This window comes from Aquarana catesbeiana, linkage group LG07, assembly GCF_042186555.1.
Source record: "Aquarana catesbeiana isolate 2022-GZ linkage group LG07, ASM4218655v1, whole genome shotgun sequence".
Lineage (NCBI taxonomy): Eukaryota > Metazoa > Chordata > Amphibia > Anura > Ranidae > Aquarana > Aquarana catesbeiana.
In genome coordinates, this window is record NC_133330.1 from 276,928,164 (window position 1) to 276,951,766 (window position 23,603).

The 23,603-nt window shown below is 44.0% G+C and overlaps 1 protein-coding gene across 12 annotated transcripts in view; it reads right to left on the bottom strand.

Annotated features, from left to right (window-relative positions):
- RASAL2 (RAS protein activator like 2) overlaps window positions 1-23,603 on the bottom strand; it is a 492,268-nt gene that overhangs the window by 187,625 nt on the left and 281,040 nt on the right. The window contains exon 1 of one of the 12 annotated variants that reach the window (XM_073593396.1): window positions 14,355-14,622. The exons of the other annotated variants lie outside the window; for them this stretch is intronic. Within the exon in view, the coding sequence (XP_073449497.1) occupies window positions 14,355-14,367 (13 nt within the window). The 5' untranslated portion in view covers window positions 14,368-14,622. Of the gene's footprint in view, window positions 1-14,354; window positions 14,623-23,603 lie in introns of those variants that run through there. 12 annotated transcript variants of the gene reach the window in all.

Genomic DNA, 23,603 nt, shown 5'->3' on the forward strand with positions numbered 1-23,603 from the left:
CCATTGTTTTGCAAATCTATGTACACTACAAACTGTATGATTGGTTTGGTTCCGATATCGCTGTTTTACTAACCTGACAGCTTATTATTCTAAATAGGTAACATTAATTGTGTTTGCAAATATTAAAGATTCTAACTACCAGCAAGAATGAGTCCTTAAATTTAAAGGGCACCTGTCATTTCAGATCCATCATGGCAGCGCCTGTTAGCGGGCATCCACTCACCTGCTGCCACCACGTCCCTCACCTTGTTGTGTTACTGCCACATTACCAGCCATCCCATTAAAGTGAATGTGACTGTTGGTGAGTCAACAGCGGATCAGAGGAGGAGCTACTGTGGGACAGAGATGACAGTTGCGTTTTAAAAACTATGATTTAAATCAAGCCTTTATACTAGTGATTTAAATCGTGATTTAAATCAAATCCACCCTGCAGTAAAGTGACTGGCCTCAGGCGATACAGAGATGAAACAAATCCTTCACGGTCTGTGTTGATGGGGGAAATCAAGCAAATTTCTTTTTTTGCAACCCGTGGTTGCAGGAAAGAAATTTGTTACGTGTATGGCCGGCCTTAGCCTTTAACATCCATCTAGGCCGGTAATCCTGCCATAAAGCAATGAATATGGTAAGTGACAGCAATGTTATCAATGAGTGGAGGATAGATGGAGGATTAGGAGGGATTATTTCCTGGCATGCAACACAAAAACACCACAAGGGAGATGTTGGAGAACCTGTCATCATCTCCTTTTACTAAGTGTCACTTTTACAACCCAAGAGAAGGTGCCATGACATGTTTGTGTGGGAGGTTAGAAAAACAAACTACCTAACCAGCACAAATGGCCAGCAACATCAGTGAATGGTATTCCAAACAAACAGGTCATGCTATAAAAGTGCATATCTACACAACGTACATGACTTCCTCCAAACTGTCTATAGCAATCTACATAAATATAAATATATTACATACACATACATATATATATATACACACACACACACACACACAGAAACCCCAAACATTATATGTTTTTTTTTTTTTTTTTAGCCGGGAATAGAATGGTGGTCGTTGCACACGGTATTTGCGCAGCAAATTTTTAAACGCTCTTTTTTGGTGGGGGGGGGGGGCACAGTTTCAGGATTAAAAAAAAAAAAAAACAAAAAAAACCACTAAAGTTGGCCTGATTTTTTTGCATAATGTGAAAGATGATAGATACCCAACATGCCACGCACTAAGATTGCGGAGTGGCACCAAACTTCGATACGTAAAAATCTCCATAGGTGACGCTCTAAATTTTTTTACATGTTACCTGTTTAGAGTTAAAGAGGTCTTGGGCTAGAATTATTGCTCTCACTCTAACGTTTGCAACGATACCTCACATGTATGGTTTGAACGCTGTTTACATATGCAGATGCGGCGTGCTTCTGCATGCAAGCACGCATAGACGGGGTGCTTTAAAATAAAAAAAAATTATATTGTGTATTTTACTTTTTTATTTTTTTTATTTTGACACTTTCCCTTTACATTTTTTTTTAATCACTTTTATTCCTTTTACAAGGAATGTAAACATCCCTTGTAATAGGAATAGGGCATGACAGATAATAAGACTCCACATCTTTCCTCTAGGCTGAAAAGAATGAAATTAAAAAAAAAAAAAAAGATCTCGGCTTCACAGCCGAGGAAACGGCAGTGTCATAATGTCACACCCAGCCTCCGAAGGTCATAGAGACTGCCGGGGACCATCTGGTTCGCAGTATTCTCTATGGTAAACAGCCACCGCTGGCTGATTCATTCAAGGGCAGCGGTGGGGGGGGTCCCCTCCCACTGCCTGTAAAAGCAATCAAGCAGCTGAACAGCCACTATGATTGTTTTTACATGACAGGGAATCGCTGGTAGAAAATAATGAGGTCTGAATGATGCCTGCAGCATTCAGATTTAATCACTTAAACTCCAGGATGTCATATGATGTCCACCTAAGGAGAAGTGGTTAAGCTCAACGTTTAGAAGCATAAAAAAAAAAAAACCTTCTGGTTTGCATTTCTGATTGGAGCTCACTGGCAGAAAAAAATGCAAAACTCTCCTAAACTTTGTACAAAAAATGTTCTATATGAGATAAAACAATGCAGAAGTTTATCCTGGAAGTCAGACTGCCATGACAGAAATGTGACATCTGCCATCATGCTGTCTTGCATTTATCACCCTTTCCAATCGACAACTGTCATTCTAATAGTTGTGTAAATCAGTAAGCAGATCATGGTTCAGTACAACAACCCTTACTGTGAACCAAGCATAAAAATATTTTTCAGGCTATGAATGCAATAGTCTTCTGTGAGTATAATACTTGCCACTTTTTACATAATAAACTTATGGCTTTAGGATAATGCACTAGGTCAGGGGTCTCCAAACTTTTCAAAGGGTCAGTTTATTGTCCTTCAGACTTTAGGAGGGCCAGATTGTGGTCAGCGGGGGCAGAAAATGTTCTGGGCCCAGCACCAATTCCTTCCACTGATTTGAGGCACTATTCCTCCCACTGACACCAACAATGGAGCACTATTTCTTCCAGCACCAGTGAGAATAAATATGGCCTTGAGGTTGGTGGTCAGTAGGAGTAGTGCCTCTATTAGTAGGAGGAATAGTATCCCATCATTGGTATCAGTGGAAGAAATAGTGTCCTCCTGTTGGTGTCAGTGGGAGGAATAGTGCCTCAAATCAGTGGAAGGAATAGTGCCCCAAGGGCCGGATAAAGGCTAGCAAAGGGGCATATCTGGCCCTTGGGCCGCAGTTTGGAGACCCCTGCACTAGAGCTGGGCGTTTTTCTCCAAAAAAAATTCAGCGATAAAAAAAAAAAAAAAACTCGATTCACGATTCAAATTTTTTTTTTTTTTTTATGGCACCGTCCTGAGGAGCTGCGGGCAGGATTTTTTAGGCGAGGCCGCGGCTTCGGCCTAGTCCGCGGCATCTGGCCTCGCCTAAAAACTCCTGCCCGCAGCTCCTCAGGACGCGGTGTCAGCGCCGGTCCTGGTGAAAAAAAAACAAATCTAAAAAATCGATTTGCTGAGAATTTGATTCGATTTGATTTCTCAACTTGATTCAAATCGATTTTTTCCCCAGCCCTACCCTGCACTAGGTCAATGCGCCCTCTCTCTTTCGTTTTGTGGTTTCAGTTGACACAGCTCAGCCTCTGCTCCAATCTCTTAGAGCCCTTGCACACTGGGGCGGGGGGCGGCGTCGGCGGTAAAACGCCGCTATTATTAGCGGCGTTTTACCGTCGGTATGCGGCCGCTAGCGGGGCGGTTTTACCCCCCGCTAGCGGCCGAGAAAGGGTTAAATACCACCGCAAAGCGCCTCTGCAGAGGCGCATTGCCGGCGGTATAGCCGCGCCGTCCCATTGATTTCAATGGGCAGGAGTGGTATACACACCGCTCCTTCACCGATCCGAAGATGCTGCTGACAGGACTTTTTTTACCGTCCTGCCAGCGCATCGCTCCAGTGTGCAAGCCCCCGGGGCTTGCACACTGGGATGACAGCAGCGGCACTTTCGGGGCGGTTTGCAGGCGCTATTATTAGCGCAATAGCGCCTGCAAACCGCCCCAGTGTGCAAGGGCTCTTGCCTTGTGACTTGCTACAAAGTGACAATGTTTCAGTCTGATCGCTGGGAGAGAGAAAGCAGGAAAAGGAAATACTTTCTCCTTTTCATTATAAAAGTTGCAGATGTTTTGTAAACGTATCCAGTTGCTGTGTATTATTTGATATAAGGAACATATTTAGTTGGGTTTTTTTTTTTTTAAAGCGTCTCCAGGCAAAATGTGTGTAGGTAATCTAATTTTTTGCAGTGCCCATTGATGCAAGATTTTTCACCTTGCTTGGTCTGATATCTTCTGCTAAAGTCATATTCAGAGGCCTTCTTTGAAGCATTTCCTGTTTCAGACGACACCCATGCCTTCTGTATGCACATCACAGGTCCGGTCTCCTCCATACCCCCCATGTAGTTTTTCTATCTATTGCAATAACACAAGCTTCTCAGCACAAACTGAACTTTAGTAAGGTCATTCAGATTAGAAGGGTTCTTTCTGCCTGTCTCTGACTAGCCTGACCTCTTGTGCAGCTGCCAGCTCTGCCCACAGCTGACCTCATGCAACACAGTAGGTGGAAACAGAGAACCAATAAAACCCCCTGTACTGCCCAGAGCTAGGACTACATTCCCTATGAATCATGGAGCATGTCATTTTATCAGTCGTGACAGTGATGTCACAGCTAATATGCGATCAATCTCTTGGAAATACTTTCTGGGCATTTTTATTGTGCATTGGCAACGTTGTTAAAGATTCATGGTGATCCTGGAGATCAGCTTTAAAGCTAAAAACGGTCCACTAACCCACTAGTCTGTTTTTCCAAAGATTTCAACAGGTTCTCCTGCAAATTAGAGCAGGGGTCTTCAAACTATGGCCCTCCAGTTGTTCAGGAACTACAATTCCCATCATGCCTAGTCATGTCTGTGAATGTCAGAGTTTTACAATGCCTCCTGGGATTTGTAGTTCCACAACAGCTGGAGGGCTGTAGTTTGAGGATCCCTGAGTTAGAGGGTTGCGTCAAATCATTTACCACTCAAAGGGGTGCTTACAATTGACACATTTTTATTTTTTTATGTAAACCCTTTATCCCAAAAGGAACAAAACTTTTTGCTGTAACTGCTTATAAAGTATTAGCTGGAGTATGGCTTCGGTATGCTAGTGTATCTAAATCTGCTAGTCCATCTAACACCCCCCTACACCCGGACTGGCAATGCTGCTGTCCAAAGGTGCACCCTGTGCTCCTTCATCCAGAGTGGGGGCACTCTAATACAGGAGGTATGTTAGTGGCCAGATCACCAGGTGAAAACAGAGGAAAAAAGCATAAAAAAAACAAAACAAAAACAAATGCAGCCACCACATCTAATGATCAGTAAGCTACAATATATTACATTTTTGAATTTGGGTTTAATTCCGCTTTAAAGAAGAAGATACTTTCAACAAGTATTTCATGGGTCACCTGGCATTACCTGCAATATTTAAGAGGCACATCATCGCCAAACAACATTTTTACCTCCTTTCCTGCTCTACTGAGTGTTTTGCAGATCAAATCGCCTCCTGGTGTCACGTGACGACATCATGTTACCAACTGGAGCTTCTGCAGCATTCCTTCTTCCTAGTCTTTTGCAGGACAATGTGGTTATCTTGTGCCAAGTGCTGGAATCAGCACAAGGCAAGTCAATCTGGGGGGCCAACATGAAGGGGGGAACCCTACCCTAGGTGGTCGCAGTAGCTGGGCGCCACAGGTTAATCTAAGTGGAGCTGATGATATGGTGGGGCTAGGTGGGCAATGTTGGAGAGGAAATTAAGAAAAATCAGGCCCTTAGAGCAGAGTGTGTGTCGGGGGCAAAAAAAGGCAGACACTCATTTAGAAGGAAAACTATTAATAGGAAGGAGCAGTGGGGTCAGCCCTCTATTCATTCAGCAAGAAGAAAGAGGCTTTCCCAACCACCCACCCTAAAGTTTCTGTTCCTTTGCAGGCCTGGTTATTTATGCTTTGGGAGCCCGTTAGGGGCTCAGGGGATCGGGGGGACCTCACAAGGTGGATTTGGCACCCTCTTAGGGCTGCAAGTAGGAAAGAGCTTTGGCCATGTGGTACAATTCTATTTCTGCACCAGTAAAAGGGGAGGCAGAGATGGTGCATGACGGGTGTTCCACAAATGGGCGCATCTCAACCTCCCGCTACAGAAAGCCAAGGCCAAAGTATGGACCAGCTAGAGCAGTGGTCATCAACCCTGTCCTCAGGGCCCACTAACAGGCCAGGTTTTATGTATTACCTTGGGGAGATGCAGACTAGAATACTGCAATCACTGAGCAGCAAATGATATCACCTGTGATGTATTTCAGTTATCTTGCAAACCTGGCCTGTTAGTGGGTCCTGAGGACAGGGTTGATGACCACTGAGCTAGAGCACAGGGTAAAAGCAGGCCAAGAATATAATATGACAGAGGTGTCAAACTTCATTTCATTGCGGGTCACATCAGCATTAAAGGTTCCCTTCAAAGGGCTGGAGGCATTTGTGAGACTAGATGCCCAGAGCACCATCCCCCCCTTACCATCAGATGTCAAGAGCCCTCCCGCCATCAGAAGTCAAGCGCCCTCCACCCTTCCCTTACCTTATGCTGCTGCTGGGAAGAAGCTAGTACAAAGTCTGGAGGAGGACCAGAGGAGGGTTGGAGTCAGCTGCTGGAGTCTGCTAAATGCGGAGACAAGGGGAGGCAGAGACGAGAGGTTGCTGCAGCTGCAGAGAGGCGTAGAATCTATAGAAGGAGTTCTGTCATCTCTGCTGCCAACTGCTGAGACGAGGGGTAGGCAGAGACGAGCTGCACAAAGGAAGTGCTGCAGCTACAAGGAGAGGTGTGAGGGCCACATGAAATGGCCTGGAGGGCCCGATTTGGCCCACGGGCCTTGTGTTTAACAAGTGTGTACTATGAAGACTCTGGAGCAGAATACATATGGACTTGGGCAGAGCCTGAGGGGGCACAACTGAGGGTATCCTCATGAGGTGTTATGACCTGCTGTAGGTCAGCCCTCATTTATGGTACACCCTGGGGGAAATGGGGGGTGAGGGTGGAGATAGAGAGGTCAGAGTGGACCATCCGGACCTTAAAGAGGAGGGCCAGTCAGAAAAAATAAATAAATAAAAGTCAGCAGCTACAAATACTGCAGCTGCTGACTTTTAATTGGACACTTACCTGTCCCAGGGTCCAGCGATGCGGGGGATCGAAGCCCCGCTCGTCTCCCCCTCCGTTCAGTGGCGCCAGCATTGCAACTGTGGGCGCCGGGCTGTGGCTTCACAGCCTGGCACCCACTGCGCATGCGCGAGCGGCGCCGCGATTGGCCGCTCAGTCACCTGGGACCTGTAATGGGTCCCAGATGATTGACAGGAGGGAGGGAGCAGAGCTGAGCCCTTCCTGTGCCGAGGCGGAAGTGATGTCACCAGCCCAGGCACTGGAAGAGGCAGACTACGAGGGACCCCCTAGCAACAGCCATTTAGATGTAAGTAAAAAAAATATCCAAATGTTTTTTTTTATCTTTTTTAGGCACAATCATTACTTTTTTTTTTTTAGGGTGGAACACCACTTTAATGGCTTGTTTTTAGAAAACAATTTTATGACCCTATTTTTTTTCCTGTAAGTACTAGGGGTTTCTCTGTAGCACTATGTCTATATTGTGGTGCTGTGTCTTCTACAAAGAAGGTGATGCAGATCTGTCAATATATTCCAATACCCACAGAGGAAAAGATGAGAGAGGAGATCCAGGAAACTAAAATTGTCAGAGTTCTGCAGAGTAAGCTGCCGCGGGACCTAATACAAGGATCTCGCCCCAGTTATGAATGAAAGTCTTTACTAAAAAATCTCCCACTGTGTACTGCACAACAAGAAGAAAAGGCCTTTTGACTAACAGCTATCAGTGTATTAGAAGCTTAAAGCGATCAGCCGTTTTCAAACAGAGTAATTATACAGATTACAGAGCAATTCCCCTAAATGTCTGACTTGTATATTTTTTAAATTATTGTGCATACCAGGATAATCCTCATTAGCTGTTAACCTGGCCCGATTCCCATTCCTGCCTCCATGAGTCAATTTCTTTAAAGGATGCGGCAAACCTTTTATAGCAACGGTTTTATTCTTAAGGGCACATCACACAAACAAGATTGGCAAGTCAGAGTGCTGCCTACACCGTGTGGTTACAGCAGGTCACCCGGCACGTGGGCCCTGCAGATGTCAGGTAACACCGATCTATTATTCTAAAGTTGTGTTAGGGCCCATTCACACCAGAGAGAGCTCTGTATAATGTCTGCCCGCTGGTGTGCGTCTTGTAAGGGTGCTGTGCGTTGGTACAATGATCACACTATTTTTTTTTTCTTTTTTATAGAAATGTCACAAAATAACATTTCAATCATAATTGATTCCTCCACACTGCGCTATAGTATTCTGACAACGGGGCCTCCTCCACCGTCAGGATACATTGATCAGCGTTGCAGTCGATTGGTTTTATGGGCTGATCAAGTGGAAATTTTCCAACAATTCCACATGTGAAAAGTTGATCACTAGATTGACATCACTTAAGCAGGAATGGCTATAGATAGATCAAAATTTGGCTGGTCTCTGCAAAACGGGCCACATTTCAATCCATCTATGGTCAGCTTTAAAATATGTGAACCCAGAGCTGTCTGTGAAAAATGTTCAAATAATTCTTTTTCTATGCAACAAATACATCCACTGTATATATATATATATATATATATATATATATATATATATATATATATATATATACACACACATACACACACATATATATATATATTACATACCCCACTTTTAAGTACACAATGGTGTATATTTACTAAGGCCCCTTTCACACTGGGGCGGTGGGGGCGTCGGCGGTACAACAGCACTATTTTTAGCGCTGCTGTACCGTCGTTCTTGCAGCTGTATTCGGCCGCTAGCGGTGCGGTTTTAACCCCCGCTGGTGGCAGAAAAAGGGTTAAAATCACTCGTACAGCGCGGCTATAGCCGCGGTATAGCCACGCTGTCCCATTGATTTCAATGGGCAGGAGCGGTTTAGGAGCGGTGAATACACCGCTCCTTCACCGCTCCAAAGAAGCGGTTTGCAGGACTTTTTTCACCGTCCTGCCAGCGCACCGCTTCAGTGTGAAAGCCCTCGGGCTTTCACACTGAACAAACAGCGGAGGCTGTTTAGGGGCGGTTTGCAGGCGGTATTTTTAGCGCAATACCGCCTGAAAACCGCCTCAGTGTGAAAGGGGCCTAAAGCTGGAAAGTGCAAAATTAGGCTCACTTCTGTATAGAAACCAATGAGCTTCTAACCTCGGCTTGTTCAATTAAACTTTGGTAATAAAACCTGGAAGCTGATTGGTTTCTATACAGAAGTGAGCCTGATTTTGCACTTTCCAGTTTTAGTAAATAAACACCATTGTGTACTTAAAAGTGGGGTATGCCTGTATGTATATAGAGAGAGATAGATAGATAGATAGATAGATAGATAGATAGATAGATAGATAGATAGATATCTATCTATCTATCTGTGCCAGATCACATAACTATTATTATACAGGATTTATATACCGCCAACAGTTTGCGCAGCGCTTTACAACATGAGGGCAGACAGTACAGTTACAATACAATTCAATGCAGGAGGAATCAGAGGGCCCTGACTAGAACCTGATCTGACACTTCTGGGGTGTAAAGACGCGCTGCCCGTGGCCTGCTGCGATCACACACAGCGGTGGGTACCACAAACTTGGTGTCCACCGGCACCCGCCAATTATTCAGTACACAGGCAGAAAGGCGATCTGTGAGAAGGAAAGGCACTGATTCTGTATTCTTGCAAAGCAGGGACATGGATCTTTGCCTTCCTTTAGTAAAAACACGTCCCCTACAGTACACAAGCACTGGCTAGGAACACATTTAACCCTTAGATTGTCCCTGATGTTAACCCCTTCCCAGCTAATGCCATTAGTACAGTGACTGCAGATTTTTTTATCACTGATCACTGTATTAGGGTCACTGGTCCTCAAAAAGTGCCGCAATATTGCAGTCCCACTATAAGTCGCTGATCCTGCTAGGACTAGTAAAAATATACAAATATAAATATTTCAGTTTGTGAACACTATAACTTCTGCGCAATCCATTCAATATACACTTATTGGGATTTTTTATTACCTAAAATATGTAGCAGAATACATATTGGCCTAAACTGATGAAGAAATACATTTTTTATTGCATTTGTTTTATATCAGAAAGCAAAAAAAAATGTTATTTTTTTTTTTTTTTTTAATTGTCTGTCTTTTTTGTTTATAACAAAAAACTAAAAACCACAGTGGTGATCAATGACCACCAAAAGAAAACTCCATTTGTGGTGGGGAGGACACACATTTTATTTGGGTACAGCGCTGCACGACCGCGCAATTGTTAGTTAAAGCAATGCAATGCCGTATTGCAAAAAATGGCCTGGTCATGAAAGGGGGGGGGGGGGGGGGGGGTAAATCTTCTGGAGGTCAAGTGGTTAAAACTGTTGTAAAGCTAAAAGGTTTTTTTTTTTTTTTACCATAATGCATTCAATGGGTTGTAAATCCTTGAGGTTTTTCACCTTAATGCATTCTATGCATTAAGGTGAAAAACCTCCTGTGCTGCAGCAGCCCCTCAGAACCTCCCTTTTACTTACCTAAACCCGGTCTTTCCAGAGGCGGGGACGAGCACACCAGCTCCAGCCGGTGTCTCGGTCCTGATTGGATAGATTGATAGCAGTGCAGCCACTGACTCCCGCTGCTGTCAATCAAATCCAACAATGCGGGAGCAGGGGGGCTGGGCTGAGTCCTGCTGTCTGTCTAATAGACGCAGCAGCAGGGCACAGGAGCGCACCCGCACGAGTGCCCTGAGGGAGAGCGGCTCTTCAACGGGGCACTCGAGAACAGGAGCAGTGCCGCTGAGGGACCGCAGAAGAGGAGGATCAGGGCCCCTCTGTGCAAAACCAACTGCACAGAGGAGGTAAGCATGACAGGTTTGTTTGTTTTTTTTTTAAAACAGAACATTTAGTTACCCTTTAAGGTAAAAAAAAAAAAAACTTGTGTGTTCTGCTCTCTTGCACAGTGCAGGGGGAGAGCAGAGGCTCTCTCTACTCTGTCTCCTCATAGGTTTAGAGACATAAACAGGAGCCACTGGCCCCCCCGCTGCTGTCAATCACAGTCAGTAAGAAAAGAGCATGGGGTGGGGCCGCACCATGCCTGTTGTGTCCCACAGAGCAGGGCTCGGGAGTGAGAACGCACGAGTGCCACCATTGCTAGCGGCTTGCTATGGGGGCAGGAGCCAGGAGTGCTGGTGGGGAAACCAAAAGGAATATTGGGGCTGTTCTGTGCAGAACCATTGCACAGAGCAGGTAAGTATAACCTGTTTCTTATTTGAAAAAAAAAAAATTGTAGGTTTACAAATCACTTTAGGCTCCACCACTATTACTCCTCAGTGAGTACAGTTCCCTTACAACAAGCGCCAGCTCTAAAACCCCACAGTAAACACAACTGTGCGGACCTTGGCCTGCATTTAGCTGTTCATTTTACCACAAACTACCTGAAAACGAAGCCTGCATTCACACCTGAGTGTGTTCACTCACATTAGGTGTTCTGTACACATGACCCCCCCCCCAAGGTTCAGTTTGACTGACCAGTGTGATTAATCTGTATCTTGCCTGGGCACAGTTCACTATATTGTACCCTGGCATGCTTGAAGAAGAGGGGGCTCTGACATGCTTTAGTTGAATTTGGGTACAGATCATTTTGGTCTATGGCAGGAGGGAATGACGTTTTGGCCTGGCACGATGTGAACATAGGTTATTGATCAGAATACTTTTAACTTAACTTCTTTCCCACACTGAAGCAGCCCATAAATTATGCAATTTTCTTTCCACTATGGGTGGAAGGAAAGAAAATTGCTAAATCTCTACTGCAGTGCTTTTGTGTTCTGCTGGTAGGGAGCTCAAGGAGCCCAGTAATCGGGCAAACAAAAAACCCCATCAGACTGGTTGTACTAAAGTCAACTGATGGACTGACTTGACTACAGTGCAACCAACCTACCCCATAGATGGTCCCTGCTGAACCGACCGAGTTTGGATCCATCTATGGCTGGCTTAAAGTGGTTGAATGTGTGAAGCTTTTTTTACCTTCACACATTCTATGCATGAAGATAAAAAAACCTTTCGTGTGCTGCTCCCCCCACAGCCCCCCTAATACTTACCTGGGTCCCCTCTTGATCCAGCAATGTGCACGGGAGCTTTGGCTGTCTTGGGTCTCTCCCTCTCTCATTGACTGTGATAGCAGGGAGAGCCATTGGCTTCCACTTCTGTCAATCACAACCAGGGAGCCAATGAAATGAGAGCGGGGGCCACAGCACTATGTGTTATAATGGACGCATAGAGCGGGGCTCATGAGTGAGCAAGCACCAGTGCTCCCCATAGCAGGTGCCTTGCTATTGGGGGCACCGGTGAAGGAGGAGGAGCCAGGAGTGCTGACGGGGGACCCGAGAAGAGAAGGATTGGGGCTGCTCTGTGCAAAACCACTGTACAGAGCAGGTAAGTATTAAAACAAAAATAAAATAAACACCTTTTAATATCACTTTAACTATACTTTGTAGAGCAGAGTTTGGTCATCTGAAGTGGAAAAAAAAACATAATATAAAGCAAGGCTCCCTGTGGCAGGTGTAGAACTAGAAGTCTCAGCATTTGTCTCAGACATGTTCAGGCATGACCTCTGAACAGCTGAAGAGCCATAGATTCACCTCTTCTAAATGACAGACAAAACATTGCCCTGGACAGCAGATCCAATATACTGAGGCTGATTTACTACAGGATGTGTGAATATTCACACAATGAGTTGTGTGACTATTCACTTCAATTATCCAATCATGTGCAGACAAAGTAAGCAAACTGGATTTACTTTTCACTGACGTGACTCTTCAAATTTTTTTTTTTTTTAAATCTGAAATCCTTTAGGAAATAATCCTCACTGACGGGCCAATATCAAGGCAAACACCAAATAATCATAATACTGAGACTTGTGAATTCAGAGTGCACTACAGAAATGCAAATCGCAATGATGTGCTGCAACCTGAACCAACCAGACTGGATAGGTGACTAATGATTGCTTGATATCGCGTATCACTGTATTTATTAAGATATAATCAAGGCTGCGCATTAAACTTCTGTGAGAGTTGGGTTACAAATAGTTCATGCTACAACACATTTTAGCGAACGTTCTTCTGTATACTACAGTTTAGTAAGTTCAATATCTAATCAATAACGAGGCCACAACATGATTTATAAGAGCGTCATAAAGCAGAATGTCAGTTAATAAAACGCAAAGAACATGCTCCTAAATGCTAGCTGCATTTAGCGTTTGGGTGTTTATTCATTTCAATGGCAAGTACTCTGGCCAATGAAATAAACTTCAAATGCATGCACAGTGTTTTCCATGTATTCCAATGGCTCTAGTTTACACCATGCAGTCAGTTTCCAGTGCAGAAACTCACCGGAAACTGACTGCATGGTGTGAACTAGAGCCATTGGAATACATTGAAAACACTTGGCATGCATTTTGTGCAGAAAAAAAAGCGCACGGAACTGAACGAGACTGCGTCTGGTGTGAACTGGCACTTAGGGAATTGTGTACACGTAGCCTAAAATTTGTTGCATGGAAAATGATTGGATAGTAATGCTAAAAAATAAACAAAAAAACTACATATTTGCCTTTGGTAATCCCCCTTGTCTCAATATACATCTAAAGAACAACATAGAATACAATACATAAAAGCAGTAGTGTTGCCTGGGCATCCTATGACATGATGTGTATTTTTATTCCGCATGACAGAGAAAATTAAGTACTGTCCGTGATCCTTTTTTTATTTGCACTAATATACAATTTTTCAGGACAAGCTTTTGGGGTATGTCCCCTTCTTCAAGGTCCAAGCAGTACTGATTCACAAATTTTTTAGCAGAATGTTAAAAAAAAAAAAAAAAAAAAACGCATGAAAAACGCATGGGCAGTATTTAACATGGATTCCAATGGCCCTAGTTCACCCTAGTGCAGTGCGTTCCAGTGCAGTCAACCAAAGTAGAACATGATGCACTTTTTCTGTATGAAATTTAACTGAAACATAGAAAAACGCATCAAAAACACACCAAAAGGCACATGTACTGAGAGGAGAAAAAAAAATTGAAAGCATCAAAAATGCACTGAACATATAAAAAAACATGAATGCAGAAATGCATTCGGAGCGCAGAATTTGTGGCGTGAACCGGCCCTAAAACCTCTGCATACATTTACTATAAAATGAACTTTAAAAGAATTCAGCCAGGAAACAAAAAGAATTCAACTCTGGCATCATACAAACATCATACAAACATAATACAAACCACCTAACTGATCATCTTGCAGAATTCCTCCGTCACATCATTGGATAAAAGTTTGCACTGAGTGTTGAAAGCAAAGCACGTGAAACCAAAAAATACAATAAATGACAACACGCAATAATAGTAGCGGCTCAAAATACATTACTTTATGGAACTATTCATCACAACACTGAATAAGACAAACTGGAGGAAATAAAACCGCACAAACTGGAGCTACAGAAAATAATCAGATGATCTGATTGTCAAGGGATACAAAGATTCCTTTTAACTTCTGTTTTCAAAAAGTCAAACGCACAGCGAAAAACCAAGCAGGTCCTAATGAGAGAACAAAAAAACAGAAGCAAATGGGAGTTGGATTGTGCTCTTACCTGTGATCTGCATTGTATTCCAGGATCACATTGCCAGGACTGCGCACAGAAACTCACTACAAGTTTCCTGCTAGTATTCTCCTTCCTGTCTGAGAACAGGCACACATTGAGGAATGTAGAAAATCAAGAGAGTCCAACCCAATGAGATCCTCAATGTGCCACATCCAAACAATAGCTGTCTCAGTGTAGATCCAGAGAGCCCTATCCTGAACACTGATCTGCACTCTCTCAGTGACATTCCAACAATGTGCACTCTCCTCTATCACAAGGGCGTGTGTGAGCTTCTTGGAGGTGTGTGAGGAGGGGGCAGGGGTGGAAGAAGCATTACCTAAATAAAACCTTCTTTTATTAGACCTGAAGCTCCCCGCATAGGCTGATCTCTGCTTTTATAAGTTTACACGTCTCACACAGGGCGATCATTTCCTATGTACACAATCCACTGATATGATCTCTAACTTTTTTTTTTTTTCACACTACAATACGTACAATGGTTTTCTGTACTGGATAAAAATGCAAGATGTCTACATCCTTCCACACAGCAGTGAATGGCATATAACTGACACTTCAATAAAAAGAAAAAAATAATCGTTCAATGCACATCACACAGTTCCCTGCCGGAGAAGAGTTGCACTCTAATGATAGCCACACACGTATCAATATAAAAATTCTATTTATAACATGATTTAACTAAGACTGCACCGAATAAGACATTCAGACCATTTAATCGTTGATATTTCATTATTGGCAGGTTCTTCAGCCATCTGATCGACCCAAAGAACGTCTGAGCGTTTGTTAGATAACGCAGGACGTATCTGTGCAACCTCGGATGGGAGCAGTGATATGTGGATCATGGCTGCATCCATAATCCAGATGTTGTGTAGTTCAGCCAGATTCCCTACAATGTAAAGGTGATCCAAGTGGCTATACCGCCACCCAATCACCTTTACAGACAGTGGAAGGGGGTTTCCCTCCCTCACATCCCACCGATCGGTCACATCAGATGCCCTAGACCAGGGGTCTCCAAACTTTCTAAACAAAATGGCCAGTTTGCTGTCCTTCAAACTTTAGGGGGGCTGAACTGTGGCCAGTAAGAGAAGAAAATACCCCACGATTGGTATTAGGTCGAGCAATGGTGCCCCGTCGTCGGCGTCAGTGGGAGCGATAGTGCCCCGTCGGCGGCGTCAGTGGGAGGGATAGTGCCCCGTCGGCAGCGTCAGTGGGAGGGATAGTGACCCGTCGGCAGCGTCAGTGGGAGGAATAGTGACCCGTCGGCAGCGTCAGTGGGAGGAATAGTGACCCGTCGGCAGCGTCAGTGGGAGGAATAGTGACCCGTCGGCAGCGTCAGTGGGAGGAATAGTGACCCGTCGTCGGCGTCAGTGGGAGGAATAGTGACCCGTCGTCGGCGTCAGTGGGAGGAATAGTGACCCGTCGTCGGCGTCAGTGGGAGGAATAGTGACCCGTCGTCGGCGTCAGTGGGAGGAATAGTGACCCGTCGTCGGCGTCAGTGGGAGGAATAGTGACCCGTCGTCGGCGTCAGTGGGGGGAATAGTGACCCGTCGTCGGCGTCAGTGGGAGGAATAGTGACCCGTCGTCGGCGTCAGTGGGAGGAATAGTGACCCGTCGTCGGCGTCAGTGGGAGGAATAGTGACCCGTCGTCGGCGTCAGTGGGAGGAATAGTGACCCGTCGTCAGCGTCAGTGGGAGGAATAGTGACCCATCGTCGGCATCAGTGGGAGGAATAGTGACCCATCGTCGGCATCAGTGGGAGGAATAGTGACCCATCGTCGGCATCAGTGGGAGGAATAGTGACCCATCGTCTGCGTCAGTGGGAGGAATAGTGACCCGGTGTCAGTGGGAGGGATAGTGACCCATCGTCCACATCAGTGGAATAGTGACCCATTGTTGGCGTCAGTGAGAGGAATAGTGACCCATCATGGGCGTCAGGGGGAGGAATAATGCCTCATCGTCGGCATCAATGGGAGGAATAGTGCCTCATCGTCGGCATCAATGGGAGGAATAGTGTGCCATAGTTTGTGTCAGTGAGAGGACTAGTGCCCCATTGTCGGCATCAGTGGCAGGAACTATGCCGCACTGTTGCTGACTATGCCGCAAGGGCCAGATAAAAGCAAGCAAAGGGCCCCTTTGTAACAGTCCTAGACAGTAAGAGCTACTTCCGTTCTTCCCCCTTCTCTGATGTCAGAAACCAGAAGCGATTTAGTCACTTTTATTTGTTTACGAGCCATTACCAGCTTGTAAAGCATCACATCAAACCAATCTTGGTTTGATCAAATGCTTTGGAGGATAGAGGAAAGATATGGGGTCTAATAGACCCCATGTCTTTTTATAAAAATGCTATGTCATGGCCCATGCTATGAACAACAACCTTTGTGATAGCAATAAAGTAAAATAAAAAATTAAAGGTACAGTGTCATAAAAAGATTAAAAAAAATAAAAACAATTAAAAAATTAAAGCACCATCCACCCATGCAAATGTGCTTGTACGTCCCACACATATATGCAGTGATCACACCGCACATGAGGCATTGCCCCAAAGGTGAGAGTGAGAGCAACAATTCTAGCACGAGACCTGTAACTCTAAAATGTAACCTGTAAGGGCTTACAAAGCATTGCCTATGGATAATATAACATACTGTAGTTTGTCGCCATTCCACAGGCATGTGCAACTTTGCTATTTACTTGGAGTAACATCTTTGCCATATTGTGTTTGTATTGTATGCACTAAAATTTATTAGAGAGTGTATTTTTTCCTGAAAATTTGTGCTTGATAAACCACTGCGCAAATATCGAGCGAGATAAAAAAAAAAATGAAACAACCATTTTATTCTCCATGGCCTCTGCTTAAACATGTATATATAATGTTTTGGTTTCTATGTAATTTTATAACAAAAAAAAAAAAAAGAGAAAAATTAGATCATATTTTAAGTTGATGCTATCTTGTGTTGCATCATTTGCTATTCAAATCAATGACGACTTGGTTGGTTGTGATTGCTCATACCTAGATTAATCACAGATATATATACGTGTATGGCCACCTTAACACATTTCCATTACTCCAAATGTAAATAAATCAGTGTAGCAATTTTGCAGCACCAAAATTGGCCACATAATCAAACAAATGGCTAGAAAGTTTTGATTATTCCCAACTGAGTTTAGAAATTAGCTCAATGCACCAGTTCACAGTCTACAGAATTCGCACTAGAAGGTAAATCTGTACATTGTGAATGCTGTACCCAAGAAAAGACCTTTATTATATGGCCCGGTGTTATCATGATATAATCTTCCTGCTCGATCACATCATCTACACAAATCTATGTCTGCATTCCTATTTATAGGAAAACCTAACCCCCCCCAAGAGCCCCTTAGTGGTGGCAACTGGAATCACAGCTCAAACCCTACCCATATCTAAAAATCCTGATGTGGCTGCCCCTCTGTCACTGCTATACATGAGCATCTGGTTCTAATCAACTATCATCTATTTGCTACCTGCACCTAAATAAGCTGAATGAAGCCATTGTTTGTAGCAGTAGTGTTAAAACACAGTAAAGTATTTTTTTTTTTTTTTTACAAATTACAGTCATTTATATAATACTGAAAACGGATATAGTGATTTACATTATTATTATTATAATACAGGATTTATATAGCACCAACAGTTTACGCAGCGCTTTACAATATAAAAGGGAGACAATACAGTTATAATACAATAAAATACAAGAGAATTAAGAGGGCCCTGCTCAGAAGAGCTTACAATTTACATGCTGTACATTCATCACATCAGTGAGTGTATAGGATGTAGGTCCCTACTTCACTTGTGTTCATATATTGGGGCCAATTTCGATAGAAGCCAATGAATCCACCAGCATGGAATGTGAGAAAAAACAGTTCAAAAAGTAAAGGAAGTAAATGCAAATGCCAGTGTCTTAAGTCTTTAGCGAATTGCTAAAGCTAGCCATACACACTTAGATTTCCCTTGTTCGCTCTGCAGTCTGAATGTGAGAAATCGAAAGATTTTCCCCATCCCTACGAAACAGCATGGAAAAAGAAATCTACATTGCCAGCTATTGTTCTTAGACAGCCAAAGCACCCACAGCTGTCTGAATACCCAAACAGTGACTGCATCCGACTGGACATAGTCACTGTTTGACAGATCGTTTTCCCTTTGGCTATTTCAATTTTAAAGTTGACTTTTGTCAAGCTGGGTAGTGCCGATAGGGCCACCCATGGCTCGAAAGTCAGCCAATTCAGGAGGAACTGGCCGAAATTCAAGCTATGTATGGCCAGCTTATAGTGTATGTCCCCTAAATTCCTTTTTTTTTCCTAGGTGTATGTTCACATATGTGTATTTTAGAAAGAGGAGTCTCTATCATTTTCATGTACTTAATCCATTTGGAGCACCTGTCAGTCAGCTTTCTTTATTCTAAACTGACCACACAAAGCACAGAAGCTGATCTGGTCTTGCGTGGTCAGTTCTCATCCTTTGGCTGCCATTCAGAAGTACAGGGCACGGTGCATGCTTCTATTGGGTAATCTGATCAACCACCACACTCTCCAACCAATTACAGCCTGCTTCTGGCTCACACCTCCTACTCAATCACAGCCTGCCTCTTGAATATGCCCCCTGCTCAAGAACAGCCTGCGTCTTACCTCTGGCTGAATAGACTATGGAACACAGGCACACTATGGGGTTGATTTACTAAGACCGAAGACTGCAAAATCTGGTGCAGCTCTGGATAGAAACCAATCAGCTTCCAGTTTTTTTTGTCAAAGCTTAAAGTGTTTGTTACCCTAAAAAAAACAAAAAACAAAAACAGATCCTGTTCCCTTAAAGCATGAATAACAGCACAGTGCTTGTGGTGTGCAATTTGACCCCTTCTATCACCTAAAAATCCTGGCTATGCCCTTCCTACTGTAAACTGACCACGGTTTATTATGGCTGCTGAGCCCTGACACCGTAGTCAGATTACGATCCTCCATCATCTGCAGCTATCCTCTCTGCTCTCCCCTGGCCTCTCCCCGGCCTCTCCCCCCTCCCTGTCTGTCAGCTCCGTCCAATCCCCAGCTCTCCCCTCCTGCTGCTATCATAACTACAATAAAAACATACAATCTCCTCTGTAAAATAACATTATGTGCCCCAGTGTCTGTGTTATATAAAAAAACATGTTGATCTGTACCTTATATTAGAGTAGCAACCGGCGCTCACGTGACTCCTCGGTTCTCTCTCCTCTGGGGAGAGGAGAGAGCCAAGGAGTCACGTGAGTGCCAGGAGACGTTCTGATATAAGGTATAGATCAGCATCTTTTTTATATAACACAGACACTGGGACACAATGTTATTTTACAGAGGGGATTGTATGTTTTTATTGTAGTGGCTTAACCACCACTTTAAAGTGTTACTAAACCCAGGACCCTGCATTCACTATATCTGGTCTCCCACATTACATAGAACATGGAAATGCAATTATTTTACTATATAGAAACGTCTAAATACTTTTTCTTATTAGCAGTATATAGCAGTCTTATGACTAAATATCAGCGTCCAGCCGAGCACTGGTTAAAGCTTGTAAGAGGAGTTTTCATTCCCCTCTGACTGTCCTATGATGCTGCATAACCTCTGACACTCCGTCTGGCCCTGTGCTGATTTCATATGCAGCCTTCCAAAAAAAAAGAAAAAAAAAAAACTCTAGCAATATACACCAAACTGAGCATGTGCAGAGTGCCTCCAAGGCTCTGTACTAACAGCAGATGAATTGGGGACAGTAAAAGAAGGGGCAGATCAGAGAAGACAGGATCAAACAGCCTTTTTACACAATGCAGAGGATTTACTAAACCCAGGACCCTGCATTTATTATATCTGGTCTCCCACAGTACACAGAACATAGAAATGCAATTATTTTAATAAATATAAAATGCCAAATACCTTTTCTCATCAGCAGTATATAGCAGTCTTAGGACTTCTATCAGTATGCAGCCAAGCACTGGTTAAAGTTTGTGGGAAGAGTTTTCTTTATGCCCTGACTGTCCTATGAGGCTGCATAACCCCCGACTTTCTGTCTGGACAGTGCTGATTGGCCCTGTGCTGATCGCATGCACCCTCCCAAAAAAACCTCTCTAGCAATACACACCAAACTGAGCATGTGCAGATTGACTCCAAGGATCTGTAACTATCAGCAGATGGATTGGGGACAATAAAAGAAGAGGAGGATCAGAGAAGACAGGATCAAGCAGGCTTTTTACACAATGCAGAGGATTAACCTCTTAGGTTCCACAGTGAGTATAACACACATGCTTTACGGCATATACAGACTTTGTGGATTTAGTAACACTTTAATTGAACAAGCTGAGATTAGAAGTGGATTGGCTACCATGCCCAGATTTTGCACTCTCCAGTTTTAGTAAATCAACCCCTATGTGTCTGCACAGAGTCCTGCCCCTAACATCAAGAAAAAGAGATGCATGGTCACGACTGAACTTTTTAACCTTGTAACAAAAAGATAAGAAAGATCATTTCTGAAACTAAGCAAAGGCAGTAATGGTGTCTGCATAGGTATAACTGTATTAGAAAGTGTCTATATATCATTGTATGTTCACAACTTCTAGATTGTAAGCTCTAATGTACAGGGCTCTGATTCCCCCCTGTATTGAATTATATTGTAATTGTACTGTCTGCCCTAATATTGAAAGTGCTGCGTAAACTGTCGGCACTATATAAATACTATATAATAATAATAATAATAATAACAATAACTTCTTTAAGCCACTGTGCTGCCCAAGTTTAATAGTATACCTTGCAATTATCCTATAGAACTTTCTGTGATTTTTAGCCCCATATAACTATGACTTCGAGATGCCAATTTGTACTGAAGCAAAGCCGGTGATAGTGGAAGCAACATTCCCAGAGACACCTAGGCAAAGGATGGCAGGCGTGCTGGGACCTGTCATTTCACAACAGCTTGACAGCCGCAGGAAATCTGAACACAACTCAAGTGAGAAAAGAAATCTAGTTTGTTTGCTAAGCAACAGGTCTCCAATATCAGTAGCCATGTCAAGTGACATTTTGTACAGAAGATGGAATTACATAGGAAATAGCTCGGATTTTTAGCAGTACATACATTTCTAGGAGGTTGAATGCAATAAATCATGAGCAGAGAAAAGGAAACATTTTTGAAAGGTGAGCATTTTCCGCATTGTGATAACTCCGTTTTCCTATGACACTTCCAAAGGTTGGTGTCTTATTTTTAACTATTTAAAATATTACTAAACCCACAACAGTAAACTCAGTCTGTATATACAGTTAGGCCTCTTTCACACGGGGCAGATCAGTCATGATCCGCCCCGTGAACACACGCTGGCTCAGCGGGGATCGCTCCGCCGATCCCCGCTGAGCAGGAAGATGACAGGTGCATCGCTGCACGCTGTGCAGCGACGGACCTGTCAGAGCGCCGCTCTCCCCTATGGGGGGATCGGATGATGACGGTCCGTAGTGTCCGTCGTCATCCGATCCGATCCGAAAACGGAGGGAAAAGTAGGTTTTTCCTCCGTTACACTTTTCGGATCGGAGCGGGGTCGGATGTCAGCGGACATGTCACCGCTGACATCCGACGCTCCATAGGGATGACTGTATGTCCGTTTTTCATCTGAAAACGGATGGATGAAAAACGGACATACGGATCATCCGTGTGAAAGAGGCCTAAAGCATGCTTGTTATACTCACTGTGGAACCCAAGGGGTTAATCCTCTGCATTCTGTAAAAAGGCTGTTTGATCCTGTCTTTTATGATCCCCCCCCCTTCTTCCAGAGTCCCCAATCCATCTCCTGATAGAACAGAGCCTTAGAGTCACTCTGCACAAGCTCAGTTTGGTGTGTATTGCTAGAGAGCTTTTTTTTCTTGGGAGAGTGCATGTGATCAGCACAGGACCAATCAGCACTGTCCAGACAGAGGGTCAGGGGTCATGCAGCCTCATAGGACAGTCAGAAGAGAGAATGAAAACTCCTCCTACAAGCTTTAACCAGACACTTATAGAAGTAACAAGACTGCTATATACTGCTGATGAGAAAAGGTATTTAGCGGTTTAGATTTACTAAAATGATTGCATTTCCATGTACTGTGGGAGACCAGATATAGTGAATGCAGGGTCCTGGGTTTAGGAACACATTTTAATATGTATTGCAAGTTCCTCCCTCCCTCCGGAAATGTAATCCAACAGATGCTTTGTACACAATTTTTAGTAGGGTGTTCTAAATTGGCCATTGGACTATAAGTCCTAGAATACACAGCAGAACACTACAAGTCACTACATTACAGGTCAGGAAGTTGCGATGTACACTTTTAAAGCGGTATTAAACCCAAAACCAAGAATGTGATGTATTGCAGCTTACCAGTTCTTAGATGTGGTGGCTGCATTCGTTTTCTTTTTTAAGGCTTTTCCCACACCTCTGTTTTCACCTGGTGAGCTGGCCAGTAACATACTGCCTGCATTAGAATGCCCACACTCTGGATGAAGGAGCACAGCAGACAGCACCATTGCCAGTCTAAGGGGGTTGGTAGTGTTAAAAGAGAAAAAAAAAAAGAAGATGCTGCATCTGTCCCCCGTCAGCTCTAAGGCTGAGAACGGAGCGATCAAACACCACTGATTGCTCAGTTCTCTGCATTCTGTGAGCAGATAGCTGGGACTGTCAGGCACTGGCTCTGCTCTGACCCACCCCCCTCGCCTCATGTTTACTAGAGCGCTGGCTGTGGAGGGGCTGGCTCAGGATCTCAGCAGATCGCCGATAGGCTGAGCCAGCTGTCAGTCCAGGCTTCTGGGCAGATCCCGACCATATGGCTCTGTGATGTCAGCTGATAGCAGACTTCAACTGAAAATGGGTTACAGTAGTGCAGAATGAACTGCACTCATGTTAGCTATAGGAGAAGTACAGCGGAAATCACTTTGGCCATACATCTCCTTTATCCAGTTCCGGACCGCCCACCACATATATACTGCAGCAGGTAGGCCCGGCTGTGCAAAATCACGTACAGGTAAGTGATTTGGTGCATGAGATCCAGGGGGCGCACGCGCACCGCTCCTGCTGTGATTGGAGACAACGGGAGCCAATCAGCGGGTTTGGAATAAAGAAGAGCGGTCTGCTTATGTAAACAAGGCAGACCGCTGTTCAGTCAGAGTGTAGAAGAGGAATCTCTCTTTTACAGCTAAGCTGAAACACAAATCTCTCTTTTCCTTAAGTGCATCTGT